Source organism: Ranitomeya variabilis, chromosome 5, assembly GCF_051348905.1.
Source record: "Ranitomeya variabilis isolate aRanVar5 chromosome 5, aRanVar5.hap1, whole genome shotgun sequence".
Taxonomy (NCBI): domain Eukaryota; kingdom Metazoa; phylum Chordata; class Amphibia; order Anura; family Dendrobatidae; genus Ranitomeya; species Ranitomeya variabilis.
The window spans coordinates 561,159,094-561,177,064 of record NC_135236.1 but is presented as its reverse complement, the minus strand read 5'-3'; the positions used below and the strand labels follow the sequence as shown (position 1 = coordinate 561,177,064).

The 17,971-nt window shown below is 42.3% G+C and overlaps 1 protein-coding gene across 1 annotated transcript in view; it reads right to left on the bottom strand.

Annotated features, from left to right (window-relative positions):
* The window catches only part of LOC143776509 (solute carrier family 22 member 4-like), a 143,724-nt gene extending 128,371 nt beyond the window's left edge, over window positions 1–15,353 (bottom strand). Inside the window, exon 1 of the mRNA XM_077265961.1 lies at window positions 14,640–15,353. Within this exon, the coding sequence (XP_077122076.1) occupies window positions 14,640–15,032 (393 nt within the window). The 5' untranslated portion in view covers window positions 15,033–15,353. The remainder of the gene's footprint in view (window positions 1–14,639) is intronic.
* Window positions 15,354–17,971: the final 2,618 nt, after the last annotated feature.

Below are 17,971 nucleotides of genomic sequence, written 5' to 3'. Positions count from 1 at the left end.
CCTCTTCCTTTTATTACAGCTTGCAGTCGCTGAGGCATGGACTTAATGAGTGCCAAACAGTACTCTTCATCAATCTGGCTCCAACGTTCTCTGATTGCTGTTGCCAGATCAGCTTTGCAGGTTGGAGCTTTGTCATGGACCATTTTCTTCAACTTCCACCAAACATTTTCAATTGGATTGAGATCCGGACTATTTGCAGGCCATGACATTGACCTTATGTGTCTTTTTTCAAGGAAATTTTCACAGTTTTTGCTCTATGGCAGGATGCATTATCATCTTGAAAAATGATTTCATCATCCCCAAACATCCTTTTAATTGATGGGATAAGAAGAGTGTTCAAAATATCAACATAAACTTGTGCATTTATTGAAGATGTAATGACAGCCATCTCCCCAGTGCCTTTACCTTACATGCAGCCCCATATCATCAATGACTGTGGAAATTTGCATGTTCTCCTCAGGCAGTCATCTTTATAAATCTCATTGGAGCGGCACCAAACAAAAGTTCCAGCATCATCACCTTGCCCAATGCAGACACGTGATTCATCACTGAATATGACTTTCATCCAATCATCCACAGCCCACTATTGCTTTTCGTTAGTCCATTGTAATCTTGTTTTTTTATGTTTAGGTGTTAATGATGGCTTTCGTTTAGCTTTGCTGTATGTAAATCCCATTTCCTTTAGACGGTTTCTTACAGTTCGGTTACAGACGTTGACTCCAGTTTCCACCCATTCGTTCCTCATTTGTTTTGTTGTGCATTTCCTGTTTTGTAGACATATTGCTTTAAGTTTCCGGTCTTGATGCTTTGATGTCTTCTTTTGTCTACCAGTATGTTTGCCTTTAACAACCTTCCCATGTTGTTTGTATTTAGTCCAGATTTTAGACACAGCTGACTGTGAACAACCAACATCTTTTGCAACATTGCGTGATGATTTACCCTCTTTTAAGAGTTTGATAATCCTCTCCTTTGTTTCAATTGACATTTCTCGTGTTGGAGCCATGATTCATGTCAGTCCACTTGGTGCAACAGCTCTCCAAGGTGTGATCACTCCTTTTTAGATGCAGACTAACGAGCAGATCTAATTTGATGCAGGTGTTATTTTTGGGTATGAAAATTTACAGGGTGATTCCATAAATTTTTCGTCAGAATTGAGTGATTCCAGAATTTTTTCCCTATGCTTGATTAAAAAAAGTAACCATTACTGACTACCACATTTTTTGTTCTTGATTTCTTTTAGTAGTTCTTAAAGCCAGAAAATTGCCATTTGAAATGACTTTAGTTTTGTGCCATGTCCTGTGATCTGCTTTTTTTTTCTACAAAATTAAACAACTGAATGAACATCCTCCAAGGTCGGTGATTCCATAATTTTTGCCAGGGGTTGTAGATGTAATTGTTAATGGGTCCCAGTGCACTTCTGGCTCCAGAAAGCCATTGATGATTGCCATCTACGTTTGCTAAAATGCCTCCGAGGCCTTGATATAAATGACTGTATTCCTATGAGGTAGACAGAGCAGCCTGTAGACATGTTGCTCTGCTGATGGTCATACAGGTAGTCCATGCATTGTGCACTGTCAGTAATGCATCCGTGCACCAGTAAGGGTAAGTTCACACTAGGCATTTTTTCAGGGTTTTTTTCCTGAAGCAAAAACTGATCTCTTGGCAGGAACAAAGCTGTAGAAAAAAAGCATATTTTTCTTGTTTGTTTTTTTTTTTGCATTTTTCGCTGTGTTTTTTATGTGTTTTTTTGCGCCATTTTGGCATGCTAGATTTGTCTTTTGTGCATGGCTGATAAAGTTTAGTGTTGAAAAAAGTCCTATTCTATAGAATCAGGTTTTGGGACAAAAAAGACAGAAAAACGTGATGCAGGTATTTTTTATCAGAGTTTTTTCATCACCCATTCAAGTCAAGGAGTGAAAAAAGTGGCATGCTCTATGTCCAAAAAACATGCACAGCACAAAATCCCGATGCCAAAAAAAGCAATGTGTGCATGAGAATTCTGAAGTCTCATAGGCTTTGCTGAATGTAACAAGCAGCTGAAAATTAGCATAAAAAAGCAGCAATAAGGCTACGTTCACATTTGTGTTGTGTGCTGCGTCGGCGACGCAACGCACAACGCACGCAAAAACGCATGCAAAACGCAGCAAAACGCAGCATTTTGTGACGCATGCGTTCATTTTTTTAGCGCAAAAAAAAGCAACATGCTGCATCCTCTGCGCCCTGACGCTTGCGCCAAAAAAACGCATGCGTCACAAAACGCAACACAACGCATGTCCATGCGCCCCCCATGGTTAAATGTAGGGGCGCATGATGCATGCGTCGCCGCGGCTGCGCCCGACGCAACGCAAATGTGAACGTAGCCTAACGCCCTGTGTGAACTTAGCCTAAAAGATAAAGATCCTTGTTTTCTGTAGCCCTTTGACAACCCCTATTATTTCTCATCCAATTTTCAGTGAGGGCTCTGTCGCCCATTTAGTTATGATCTATGACTATTGCTATTTTTCCAGTTAAAGGTAACGTGTCGCCAGGTTTTGCCTACATAATCCATTTCTACCACCTTCCACCCCTGTTGTATGCTAGTCCGCACTAATGGTCTGATGGACGCTTCCATCTACATCTCCATCTCCTATATCATCCACACAGAGTGTACATTTTTCGCGTCTGTGTGAACACGCTGGGTGGATGACCGAGGAGATGTCATCCACATTAATCAAGGCAGGCACAGAGAATTCACATACAAATTCTAAAAGGCATTTTCGGTGGGCTTATATCAAGGGGTTGCAGGAACATTACTAAAAAGGAATTTTTTTTAGATTTGGAAAAAAAATGTTTTTATTTTTCTTTTGCTTTTCTGCCTTTGTTATTCAGCTGCACCATTTCTCATAGGGTGTGGATGTATGCCTGAAAAGAGAACATGGTTACAGCGCAGTGACTGGTTTTGTTTAAATTATCGTTAGCGACTTATGAGGTAATCAAGGGGTTAAAAATGTTGCTTGACAATTACAGCCTGTCCTGTTTTCTAAGCTTGTCCTAGGATGAAGCCTGTTTTGCTGGGAGTATGTACATCCTGAAGATAAGAAGTTTGCAGGGAGTAAGCTACAACTTTGTTACAAGCCCCATCAAGGTCAGACAGATGCCCAAATTCTGCTTTTATAGATCTTTGGCTTCTCACATACAATGAATGCATTCATGTGTCACTGCCTAGTATAATAACTCCCTATACGCATGATTGAGCCATGAAGACTGTGAAGGGGAGCGTGCACGGTTTTTCCTTTTTCTTCCCATGAATAAATGATTTCATATGTCCTATAAAGGACTAGTACTGAACCAGGGTCCTTCTTAAAGCCAGCTGGTTAGCCAAAACCCCTTTTAGGCCGGCGTCACACACAACGTATAAAAAAATCGGTCCGTTTTACACGGATGACAATCGCAGAAATGTTCCCTGAACAGTGATCCATATGTCATCCGTGTGCAATGCGATTAGGCAATCTTTTTCTCATTAAAGTATCCGTGTGACATCAGTATGGCGAGATTTTCTTGCCGGCTTGCAAAATGGACATCTAATGGATCCATGGCCTCAAATATTCGTGAAAACATACATACAGAGCTAGATACCAGAATAGCCAATAATTCAATTGTCAGGTTCTGTAAAATTATTACAGAACCCGACAGGATAGGAGACATGGTTTACATACAGTAAACCATTGCATATCCGTTAGACTTTTATATATCCCTCACTAATAATGTTAGTAGTGTGTATGTGTAATATTTTGGAGCTGTAGGTGTTAAATGAAAGGATTAATTCACGGAAAAGACTGGCGTGGGCTCAATGTTCTCTGCCAGAGAGGGAAATCTTGTCATTGGGTGCAGATATTAATAGCCTAGAGAGGGACCATGGTTATTGCCCCCCCCTCGGCTAAAAAAATCTGTCCCCAGCCACCCCAGAAAAGGCGCATCTGTATGTATTTCTATGCAGCAGCACACTCCCGTCCCAAGTGCTGGCGACAGTGCCTGGTATTGATGCGAGAGACTCACGCGATGTGGGGAAACGGAGTGTCGACGGGCGCCCAAGTCTGCTAGCCGAAACCACATGGACCAAGGATCATACCACTGAACGCCGGCTCTATCTATCTATCTGGGCAATGCACTATTAGAATATCAGCACACAGTAAACAAAGATAAACACATACTATGCACAAGTCACTGTTAGCGTACTGTCACACAGTGGCACTTTTGTCGCTACGACGGTACGATCCGTGACGTTCCAGCGATATCCATACGATATCGCTGTGTTTGACATGCAGCAGCGATCAGGGACCCTGCAGAGAATCGTACCTCGTAGCAGATCGTTTGGAACTTTCTTTCGTCGCTGGATCTCCCGCTGTCATCGTTGGATCGGTGTGTGTGACACCGATCCAACGATGCGTTCGCTTGTAACCAGGGTAAACATCGGGTTACTAAGCGCAGGGCCACGCTTAGTAACCCGATGTTTACCCTGGTTACCATCGTAAAAGTAAAAAAAAAAAAACCGTACATACTCACATTCCGGTGTCCGTCAGGTCCCTTGCAGTCTGCTTCCTGCTCTGACTGACTGCCGGCCGGAATGTAAGAGAAGAGCACAGCGGTGACGTCACCGGTGATCTGCTTTCACTTTACGGCGGCACTCAGTCAGAGCTGGAAGCAGACTGCAAGGGACCTGACGGACACCGGAATGTGAGTATGTACGGTTTGTTTTTACTTTTACGATGGTAACCAGGGTAAACATCGGGTTACTAAGCGCGGCCCTGCGCTTAGTAACCCGATGTTTACCCTGGTTACCCGGGGCCTTCGGCATCGTTGGTCGCTGGAGAGCGGTCTGTGTGACAGCTCTCCAGCGACCACACAACGACTTTCCAACTATCACGGCCAGGTCGTATCGCTGGTCGTGATCGTTGGAAAGTTGCAGAGTGTGACAGTACCCTTACAGACTTACTACTTATGTTAAATAGTATATCAGTTTGCAAGTCTGTCTTCTTGACCCACCAGACATAAGCACTTAAATCCACAAGCCAATATACAGATAAAAAGTCAATTCTTCTTGGTTTGCAAAAACATAGTCCTCTGGGTAATTAAGACATAATCTGGTTTCTTCACACGCGAGTTTCTCGCATCACCCTCGCAAGTGTGACCCCGGCCTTAGTGGTAAAATTTCTTCTATATGACCTGCATTTATTTATGGAAATTTGGCAAAAATGCTGAAAATTTTGCAATTTTCAAACTTGTAATTTTTGTGCCCTTAAATAAGAGTCATATCGCACAAAATAGTTAATAAGTAACATTTCCTACATGTCTACTTTACATTAACACAATTTTGGAGAAATTTTTTTTTTTTGTTAGGACATTATAAGGGTTAAAAGTTGACCAGCGATTTCTCATTTTTCCAACAAAATTTACAAAACCATTTTTTTAGGGACCACCTCATATCTGAAGTGAGTTTGGGGGGTCAATATAACAGAAAATACCCAAAAGTGACACCATTCTAAAAACTGCACCCCTCAAGGTGCGCAAAACCACATTTAAGAAGTTTATTAACCCTTCAGGTGCTTCACGAGAACTAAAGCAATGTGGAATGAAAAAAATTAACATTTTACTTTTTTCACAAAAAAATTACTTTGGAACCAAACTTTTTTATTTTCACAAGGGTAACAGGAGAAAATGGACCACAAAATTTGTTGTGCAATTACTCCAGAGTACACCAATACCTCGTATGTGGGAGAAAGCCACTGTTTGGGCGCATGGCAGGGCTCAAAAGGCAGGGAGAATCACTTGGCTTTTTGAATGCAAAATTGGATGGAATCAATGGCGAGAACCATGTCGCGTTTGGAGACCCCTAATGTACCTAAACAGTGGAAACCCCCCAATTATAACTCCAGCCTGAAAACAGCCCTAACCCTAACAACACACCCTTAACCCTAATCCCAACCCTAACCATAACCCTAACCATAACCCTAACCCCAACACAACCCTAACCCCAATCCTAACCCCAACCATAACCCTAGCCCTACCCTAACCCAACACTAACCCTAGCCCCAACCCTAGACCAACCCTAACCCTTGCTCCAACTTTAACCCTAGCTCCAAATCTAACTGTAGACCCAACCCTAACCCTAGCCCAACACTAACCCTAGCCCCAACCCTAGCCAAACACTAACCCTAGCCCAACCCTAACCCCAAACCTAACCTAACCCTAGCCCAACCCTAACTCTAGCCCAGTGGTCCCCAACCTTTCTGACCTAAAGAGCCACATTCCGCTGTGAAAGGGCGCTGCGAGCCACATCTAGCTCCCTCCCCCTCACAGTAGTGGCAACCAGAGCCCCCATTACGGGTATGATAACCAAAGCTTTTCCACAGAAATCACCCCGAAGCAGTATAACAAGATCCAGCGGTCCCCACAATACTCCATTCAGTATTTTCTCATCCAGCACTCTCAACACACTGTCACATTTAGCTCCAGGCACCTTCTCCGACAAGTAGCATCATCCTGTCTCCAGCGTAGCATACTTAAATCATCTCTAACCCCTAAGACCAGTATATGTGCATCAGATCTGCTCTTCTGTGCAGGGCTATGCACAAAATTCACCATTTTTAGATTTTCTGCTCATACCTGTTTGCTAGACCTGCAGCTAATGCACCAAGATGGCAGACAGCCGCGAGCCACAATTTATGGGATCGCGAGCCAATTGTGGCTCCCGAGCTACAGGTTGGGGACCCCTGCTCTAGCCCAACCCTAGCCCCAACCCTAACCCTACCCCAACTTTAACCCTAGCCTCAACCCTAACACTAGGCCCAACCCTAACTCTAGCTTTGAACCCCAACCCTAACCATAGTCCCATCCCTAACCCTAATGGAAAAATGGGAATACATTTTTTTTATTTTATTATTTTTACCTAACTAAGCAGGTCATAAAGTGGGGTTTCATTTACTATATTTAATATTTTTTTTATTTTTTTAATTTGATCACTGTAATAGGGTCTAGCACAGTGATCAAAATGAACCACTAGGAGAAATCTCCTATTGTTGCCGGGTGTTGGCAGATGTCGGCGGGTGCACTGCGCATGTGCCCGCAATTTTCTTCCTGGAAGAGGACGCCGAGGGCCAGGGGATGTCACCGGGGAAACAGGAGGTGCCGTAAGTATTGGGGGGGCTCGGGGACCCCATTTCTCTCCTATGATGTGCTAGATCATATCAGATGAGAGATAAATAAGAAATCTGCCTTTTTTTTGTGATCGCCGGTATTCCGTGAATAATGGTGATCGCAACACTGGGGATGGGAAAACCATCCTGAATCATGTTCTCCGAGACCTTGAAGAATTTCTGACACTGGGGGGGGCGCTATAACCTTATTTCTCAGCGCCGTTTAAAAATGGTGCTGAGGAATAAGTACCCTTAACTGCCGCCATTAAAAGGCGTATCGGTGGTCATTAAGGAGTTAAACGACCGCTGATCTGTAAGAAGTGAACTGTACTATTGTGTTTCTACCCCTGAGGACACCAATCACGTCATGTAAATAATGTAATGTGTTATATATTAGTGTCATGTGAATTATGTACTGTGGCATAGACAGTGATATGGTAGTGAAGAACACAAGGTAAGATATAGATTAGGATCTAGGACATAAAATATAGCCAATCGTCTTAGTACCAACTGTTATAGGATAGTAACTGTAGTTAACTGAATGTATAGGATAAGATTCAGTCAATGTTTGGGACTAGCCCACAGTGGAAGGGAATCTTCCTGATAGTCAGATAGGGAAGTGCAGTAACCAAAGTCAAGTTAAAGTGCAGTACCCTGCTGGCAGTGGGAGGTCTAACTAGAATCCCTTACGGACATTCCTGCAACGTCCAGAGCTTAGGAAGTCAGAGACCAGCAGCAGCCTGGACTTCCTCTTCATGTTCAATCCGTACATAGGCAGGCACAGTGACGCCGGCGCTGATTTGGTGCTGGGCGCAACACCACATGATAGCCCCGTGACCGTGAGTGCTGACACAGCTGGAACACCAGGCGGGAATAGGTTTTTTATTTTATCAAGGCCAAACATTTAGTTCAAGAAGGGTTAGTCCTAGTAGTGAACAACCCCTTTAAAGATCTCATTCACACAGGCACTTGTGTCACCATGTGCAGGGGTAGTCTCATCTAGACAGCAACACATGGCCATCATACAGTAGATAGGTGCTACCTCCCAGAACAGGACAGAATGGAGAGGCACAGAAGCACTAGATTGTGACTCCCACGGCTTTATTATAATGCTAACAGTATATACAGCTCTGGCAAAAATTAAGAGACCACTGCAAAATGTTCAGTTTGTCTGATTTTTCTCTTTATAGGTATATTTTTTAGTAAAATTTAAATTGTTCTTTTATTCTATAAACTTCTGACAACATGTCTCTGAATTTCCAAGCAATAATTTTTGTATTCTATTCTGAAAAGGAGAAATGGTCAAAATTATAAAAAAACAGTGCTTTCAGACCTCAAATAATGCAAAGAAAACAAGTTCATAATCATTTAGAAACAACAATACTAATGTTTTCACTCAGGAAGAGTTCAGAAATCAATATTTTGTGGAATAACCATGATTTTTAATCACAGCTTTCAGTTCTTCTTTGTTTGATGGCTTTGGTGACTATCCATCATTCTCTCAATTACATTCCAGAGGTTTTCAATGGGGTTCAGGTCTGGAGATTGGGCTGCCCATGACTGGGATTTGATGTGGTGGTCTCTTAATTTTTACCAGAAATATTATATCACTATAATGGCACTTTCGCACAATTAGGGAACCTGACTTGTTCCCTACAACTGATTTCAGCATTTCCCCTGAAATACACCGCTAAGTCCAAGCAAGCTTTCTCAGGACATGATAAGGATATATTAAATTCTTGCTATTGTCCCTCTATTACATGACTATACCCTCCAAAGTACATGTTATTTTGAGAGTTTTCCAAAATGATTTCTCTACAGACTGAGTACACAACTGGCATCCCTCAGTCGGCACAGAATCGATGCTACAGGTTGACGCATGATGCAATACACAGGAATTATACAATGGTGAAGAGCTGGACATTGTATGATGGCAGGGAGTTGGCACTTTACTGGGGGAACCTAATACCGTAACAAGATGCGTTTCTTCCGGCAGCATTGTTGTCCTGGCACCACACAGGATGCAGCTTTATTCCATCACACTGCTGGTAGGCCATCATTACTTTAGGACATTCGGGCATGGGGAAAGCAGTTGCTGTCCTGTGCAGAATGCCAGCCTTGTCCTCACGCATATCACCAGGGTGTGGGCAGACTCACAGTGACAGATGCAGATCACTTTACTGTCAGCATTTTAGAATGGTTTATAACAAGGAATGTTCCGCCAGCATGTTTTTACTACTCGTATCGTGCCAAAAGCTACTAACCGTGCCCACAGCCAACTGCTCCAATACATGTCGCTTGTAGTGTGCCAGGGGTGAGTAATAGCATCAGACAGAAGGAAACAGCACAGGCAGATGTGAAAATAGCAACACATAGGCTTGTAGAGAGATGGTGAGACACATTAATGAGAAATGGACAGATCAATAATAGGATAAGAGGCACTGTAATTAGATATAAAGATAGAGAGGGAGGAGAGAAAGAGATAGATAATAGACAGATCTATAGATAGATGGATAGATAACAGATAGATAATAGATAGATAGATAGATAGATAATAGATAGATAGTAGATAGATAGATAGATAGATAGATAGATAGATAGATAGATAGATAGATAGATAGATAGATAGATAAGAAAAAACAAGAGCAACACAAAAGAAAAGATAGTCGGCGTCCTATATTATCAAATGTGCATGTGAGGAAGATACAGCGCGTCTGCGCACACATCCAATGGATATCCACGCCATCTTAAAGATGGGCAAAGAATCTGAACGAACTGCGCATGCCATAGAAGATACAGCGCGTCTGCGCCAAATCTTTTATATTAACTAATATATATGTGACATACAACAAGTGGTGCCATTCCATATTATGAAAGGATTCTCTTTCCCAAAACGATGCAAAGCATCCTAATAAAGGCATAAGAGGATCCCCAACCCTATAACATGTGTAAGTGGCTAAGGATATAACCCGACAGGTGAGAACATCCCCCATTAGCTGGGGCTGGTAACTCACCACACAAAAATAGGGGAGACACAAACCTTGGTAAAGAAATGTGTCTCAACCCCAAATTTCCAAAGGGTTAAACATTCCTCTTTTGCCACAACAGAAAAAAGGGGGGAAACTTCATATCCTCAAACCAATTATTGCAGAGACCACTGTAGACAAAAGAGAGCAGGCAGAGGGTGCGTGTACTTCCACAACGGCAGACTACTATGAGGGAGAAAGATTGAACCCTGGGGTAAATTTGTCTTCAAAATTTTTGTCCAATAACCAATTGTCTGTGTTAAGTAAGGGCCTTTCGTTTAGTCCAAGTAAACATATTGATTGGTCTAAGTTGGAAATAGAAATGTTTCGGTTCTTTAGATCAGTTAAATTGAAGTATTGATATGCACAGAGCCCGGAGGAATTGGCTCCTGTGCACCCTGTCATTGCTGCTTATATTGATGAAGTAAATAAGGATATTGATCATCTTAAACAATTATATGATGGGAATGGGTTTAAGAAACAGAATTTGACACGTGAGGAAAATCAGGCCTTTTGCTTGAATTGGTCCATGACGATGACATCACCATCAAATCAGCTGATACGGGTGGTGTTGTCCTCATCATGGATACATGTAAATGTGAGGCAGAAATTGTACGTCAACTGCCTGATACTAATGTATATAAGAGATTAATGGGGGATCCCAAATTTGAGATAGAAAGGAAGATTAAAATAATATCAGATGAGGCAAAACAGCACAATATTATTGATGACAATTTATATAAATACTTAATTGTGGATAAACCAATAACACCGGTAATACATACAGCTCTGGCAAAAATGAAGAGATCACTGCAAAATGTTCAGTTTGTCTGATTTTTTCTCTTTATAGGTATATTTTTGAGTAAAATGTAAATTTTTCTTTTATTCTATAAACCTCTGACAATGTGTCTCCGAATTTCCATGCAATAAATTTTTTATTTTTTTGTGACAAGGAAAAATGTTCAAAATAAAAAAAAAAACAGTGCTTTCAGACCTCAAATAATACAAAGAAAACAAGTTCATAATTATTTAGAAACAACAATACTAATGTTTTAACTCAGGAAGAGTTCAGAAATCAATATTTTGTGGAATAACCATGATTTTTAATCACAGCTTTCATGCGTCTTGGCATGCTTTCCACCTGTGTTTCACACTGCTCCTGGCACAAAAATGTAAGCAGTTCTTCTTTTGTTTGATGGCTTGTGACTATCCATCATCCTCTTGATTACATTCCAGAGGTTTTCAGTGGGGTTCAGGTCTGGAGATTGAGCTGCCCATGACAGGGTTTTGATGTGGTGGGTTCTTAATTTTTGCCAGAGCTGTATATTGCCTAAGATACATAAATCGTTAAATAATCCTCCCGGTCGACCGATCGTATCGGGTAGTGATTCTATCTTTAGCCATATTGGCATTTTTTTGGATAAGACACTGGGACCTTTGTCTAGACAAACTCAATCTTTTATAGAGGATACAACAGATTTTTTGAGTACGTTGAATAAAGTTAAAAGTGAAGATGATATTATTTTGGCGTCATTTGACATCATCTCTTTATATAAGTCGATTAATCATAATACGGTATAATTGATTGGTACTACATATACATCTGGGGCCATAGATTTTGTACTAAAATTATTGGAGATTGGATTGAGAAATAATTATTTCCTTTCTAGAGATGAATTTTATATGCAAGGAATGGGTACAGCAATGGACACCAACATGGCGCCCGCTTACGCAAATTTGGAGGAGGACCTTTTCTATATGTCCCACCACTTTGGCAATGTGTTGGAGCAGTGGCGATACATAGACGATGTCTTCCTCCTATGGAAAGGGACTTCTGTTGAACTAGAAAAATTCTAAACTGTTTTTGAATAGATGATGAAATAAAATTCACTTTAGTATATTCAATGAAGGAAATTCAATTCCTGGATGTTCTTGTGAAGTATGAGAATAAAAAAACTATCTACAGAGATGTTTGTAAAATCTACGGATAAGAATAATTTATTGAGATATGAAAGTTCACATCCCCGTAAGTTGGTTGTGGCTTTGTCTTATCGTCAAAACCTATGAGTGAAGAAAATAGTAAGTAATGATGTTATACTTGAAACTTCAATGAAACATATGACTAATACATTTAAACAAAGAAATTACCCCAATAAAATTCTAAAAAGATGTGAGGATAAAGTAAGAAATATCAGCAGGGAAAGTCTTTTTGAGAAGAAGAGAAAAGATAGTAAATTGAATAGGATCCCTTTAATCGCAACCTTCTGTGAGGAAAGTAGTGATGTGGTAGGGATAGTTAAAAAACATTGGCCCATGTTGAATAAATGTCTCCCAGATATTGAGGAATTTAAACTACCACCTTTGATTTCATATAAACGATCAAGTAATATTAAGGACAACTTAGTCCATTCAGATATCGGTCCAAAAAATCTTTGGTACACAGTGTCACTTACAGGAAGGCGCAGAGTGGGTTGTTAGCCATGTTTGGGATGCATTAATTGCATCAATGTGTTGAAAGGGGATAGTTTTCACCATCCAGTTATTAATGAGTTGTTCTTTATTAGACATTATTTAACATGTTCAAGTGATCATGTGATCTACTTATTGGAATGACCGTGAAAACTGTGGTACGTGGGTGCAACCACTTGGGATTGTAAAACCCGTGTGAATCACCACAGATACACGATTAGAGAAAACAAAACTTGACTTACCTGTTTCAAAACATTTTGCAGAGCACGGACATATTGAAAAACATTTGAAATTCTGAATCATTGATCATATCCCCCCTTTGAGACGGGGTGGTGATCGAATTAAAATGTTAAAAACTAGAGAATTATTTTGGATCCAAAGGTTGAATACTTTGAAACCTTTCAAATAAATGGGGATTTCATATTGCATATAGTCCTTTGACAATGTACTCTTTATGGCAGTCTTCTGTATGTCCCTTATGGGATTGTTTTCTCTCTTTTTCATTAAGGATGTGCTAATAGATATGATACTAATGTTTCATTTTTTGATTTTTTTTTTTTTAGATCATTTGAAATGTGAATATTGTCAAGAATTACGAGCCATGACTTATTCCATTAAAAAGGATACCCAAGAATCTTTATTCTTTATAGGAAACTATATTTTGTGACTAATACAGTTCCCCTTTACATGAAGGTATTTCTCTGCAATAATTGGTTTGAGGAGATAACATTTCTCCCCTTTTTTCTGTTGTTGCAAAAGAGGAATGTTTTACTTGGGGTTGAGACACATTTCTTTACCAAGGTTTGTGTCTCCCCCATTTTCGTGTGGTGAGTTACCAGCCCCAGCTAATGGGGGGTGTTCTCACCTGTCGGGTTATATCCTTAGCCGCTTACACATGTTATAGGGTTGGGGATCCTCTTATACCTTTATTAGGATGCTTTGCATCTTTTTGGGAAAGAGAATCCTTTCATAATATGGAATGGCACCACTTGTTGTATGTCACATATATATTAGTTAATATAATAGATTTGGCGCAGACGTGCTGTATCTTCTATGGCATGCGCAGTTCATGTAATTCCTTTGCCCATCTTTAAGATGGCGTGGATATCCATGGGATGTGTGCGCAGACGCGCTGTATCTTCCTCACATGCACATTTGATAATATAGGACGCCGACCGGCGCGTGCTTTTCATGTACAGAATGGGGCGAGCCATGGAGATGATTAATAATGTAATACAGCTGCTTATTTATTGCCAATTGATGGGAAAGTATATACTGTTTGTTCTCATTACGTTTGCACTGATGCACATAAGTGTATGTATGTTTACATGTACTATATCCTGCACAGTTTGTATAAAAGACATGCTCTTTCTTAAATAATTATTGATAATACTGTAATCATGTACACCCTGTATATACCTGGCACTTGTCCACATTCACTGCTTGAGAAAGGTTCACATTTTTTGGACTGAAACGTCGCTAAGATGGGCTAATGAAATACCGTAGCTATTTTATCACTACAAATGGTGTGCTGCCTCTGATTTTTGGAATGATAGATAGATAGATAGATAGATAGATAGATAGATATGGGATAGACAGATAGATAGATAGATAGATAGATAGATAGATAGATAGATAGATAGATAGATAGATAGATAGATTGATAGAAAAAAGATGATAGATAGATAATAGATAGATAGATGAACGAAAGATAGATAGATAAATAATAGATAGATAACAGATAGATAGAAAATAGATGAAAGATAGATAATAGATAAATGATAAATAGATAATAGATAGATGATAGATAATAGATTGAAAGATAAAAGGTAGATAGACAGATAGATAGACAATAGACAGTCGATAGTGTAAAGACAGCCATTAGATAGATAATATACACATAGACAATAGATATATGACAGACAGACATCATTAGATAGTGTAACAGGCAGCCCTAGGGCCGGTGACTGACCTCGGTGACCACCGTGCTGTGGTACAGGTCCCGGGCATACTGCCAGCCGTCCACACACTTCTCCCGCTGGATGGCGCTGACATTGACGTCCACCCCGGGGAGCAGCCCCAGCGCCGAGTAGTTGGTGAGGGCGTCCAGCCGGTACCGCCAGCACCTGCTCTCCACCTGCTGCCCGTCCCGCTCCTCCAGGGGGATGCTCACATTCCGCCACGCCTGGCTCAGGTTGGCACTGTCGGGCACCAGGCACCGGTGCTCAGGAGTGCCAGCAAGGAACATGACAGACATTCCATTGAAGCCATTGGGGATAGTGCTGGCGCTGAGCAGGAAGAAGACGGTCAGCTGGAAGGGTCCCCAGTCCCCCAGGAAAGAGGTGGCCTCGTCATAGTCGCGCATGGCTGGGAGTGGGCAGCACGGCGTGGGCAGCACGGCGTGGGCAGCACGGCGTGGGCAGCACGGCGTGGGCACTGGGGACAGAGGAGCAGCCGGAGTCTCCTCATGTTGTTATGTCTAGTGCCCGCCCTCAGCGAGAGGTGAAGGGCGGGGTCACACGGGGACTCTCCGGCTCAGTCACCGGCTGCTCTGTGTAGTTCCATCCATACCGCCCGCGGCTGCCGGACCGACCTATCACCGCACGGCTGTCTGCGCTCATTGTCTGCTCTCCACCTCCTCAGGGTGGGCACAGCCGGTACACACACCCGGCTCTCCTGCAGTGACACAGCACATTCATCACTACTGACCCGGCGGGCGACAATACCGCCCTCTCTGGCGTCGCCGTGTACTGCGCTGTGTGACACTGTGGGCTCTACTGTATCACACTGTCACCTACTGTGTATAATGTGTAGTGTGTATAACACTGTCACCCTGATGTATATACTGTGTAGTGTATCACACTGTCACCCTGATGTATATAGTGTGTAGTGTATCACACTGTCACCCTGATGTATATACTGTGTAGTGTATCACACTGTCACCCTGATGTATATAATCTGTAGTGTAGTCACACTGTCACCCTGATGTATATAATCTGTAGTGTATCACACTGTCACCTAATGTGTATAATGTGTAGTGTGTATAACACTGTCACCCGATGTATATACTGTGTAGTGTAGTCACACTGTCACCTACTGTGTATAATGTATAGTGTAGTCACACTGTCACCCTGATGTATATACTGTGTAGTGTATCACACTGTCACCCTGATGTATATACTGTGTAGTGTATCACACTGTCACCCTGATGTATATACTGTGTAGTGTATCACACTGTCACCCTGATGTATATACTGTGTAGTGTAGTTGCACTGTCACCCTGATGTATATACTGTGTAGTGTATCACACTGTCACCCTGATGTATATACTGTGTAGTGTATCACACTGTCACCCTGATGTATATAATCTGTAGTGTAGTCACACGGTCACCCTGATGTATATACTGTGTAGTGTAGTCACACTGTGACCCGATGTATATACTGTGTAGTGTATCACACTGTCACCCTGATGTATATAATATGTAGTTTATGTAGAAAAGCCGCGGAGACACCATCACGTGTTTCTTAACGCAGTGATCCAGAACACTGCCCCCATCCCTTATGGGAGATATGCAAATGCATGTAGAAAAGCCGCGGAGACACCATCACGGGTTTCTCAACGCAAGCATTGAATAGCCAGGTCTTTCACCGGGAAGGAACAACTACGGGAAGGGCAGCATCCAATAAAGGAAAACCACCTATGCCAAAACATGGTATCCATCCACAGACAGCTGTTTCGGGGTATTTGCCCCTCATCAGTGTGGAGTCGGAAACTGGCTATTAGGAGCAGTGCCTGGTGAAAAGGCTATGAACATAAGGATGAATGACCTCAGGGAGATCAAAACATCCAACACCGCAGAGACACCATCACGTGTTTCTCAGCGCAGTGATCCAGAACACTGCCCCCATCCCTTATGGGAGATATGCAAATGCATGTAGAAAAGCCGCAGAGACACCATCACGTGTTTCTCAACGCAAGCAATGAATAGCCAGGTCTTTCACCGGGAAGGAACAACCACGGGAAGGGCAGCATCCAATAAAGGAAAACCACCTATGCCAAAACATGGTATCCATCCACAGACAGCTGTTTCGGGGTATTTGCCCCTCATCAGTGTGGAGTGGGAAACTGGCTATTAGGAGCAGTGCCTAGTGAAAAGGCTATGAACATAAGGATGAATGACCTCAGGGAGATCAAAACATCCAACACCGCAGAGACACCATCACGTGTTTCTCAGCGCAGTGATCCAGAACACTGCCCCCATCCCTTATGGGAGATATGCAAATGCATGTAGAAAAGCCGCGGAGACACCATCACGTGTTTCTCAATGCAAGCATTGAATAGCCAGGTCTTTCACCGGGAAGGAACAACCACGGGAAGGGCAGCATCCAATAAAGGAAAACCACCTATGCCAAAACATGGTATCCATCCACAGACAGCTGTTTCGGGGTATTTGCCCCTCATCAGTGTGGAGTACGAAACTGGCTATTAGGAGCAGTGCCTGGTGAAAAGGCTATGAACATAAGGATGAATGACCTCAGGGAGATCAAAACATCCAACACCGCAGAGACACCATCACGTGTTTCTCAGCGCAGTGATCCAGAACACTGCCCCCATCCCTTATGGGAGATATGCAAATGCATGTAGAAAAGCCACGGAGACACCATCACGTGTTTCTCAACGCAAGCATTGAATAGCCAGGTCTTTCACCGGGAAGGAACAACCATGGGAAGGGCAGCATCCAATAAAGGAAAACCACCTATGCCAAAACATGGTATCCATCCACAGACAGCTGTTTCGGGGTATTTGCCCCTCATCATTGTGGAGTAGGAAACTGGCTATTAGGAGCAGTGCCTAGTGAAAAGGCTATGAACATAAGGATGAATGACCTCAGGGAGATCAAAACATCCAACACCGCAGAGACACCATCACGTGTTTCTCAGCGCAGTGATCCAGAACACTGCCCCCATCCCTTATGGGAGATATGCAAATGAATGTAGAAAAGCCGCGGAGACACCATCATGTGTTTCTCAACGCAAGCATTGAATAGCCAGGTCTTTCACCGGGAAGGAACAACCACGGGAAGGGCAGCATCCAATAAAGGAAAACCACCTATGTCAAAACATGGTATCCATCCACAGACAGCTGTTTCGGGGTATTTGCCCCTCATCAGTGTGGAGTAGGAAACTGGCTATTAGGAGCAGTGCCTAGTGAAAAGGCTATGAACATAAGGATGAGTGACCTCAGGGAGATCAAAACATCCAACACCGCAGAGACACCATCACGTGTTTCTCAGCGCAGTGATC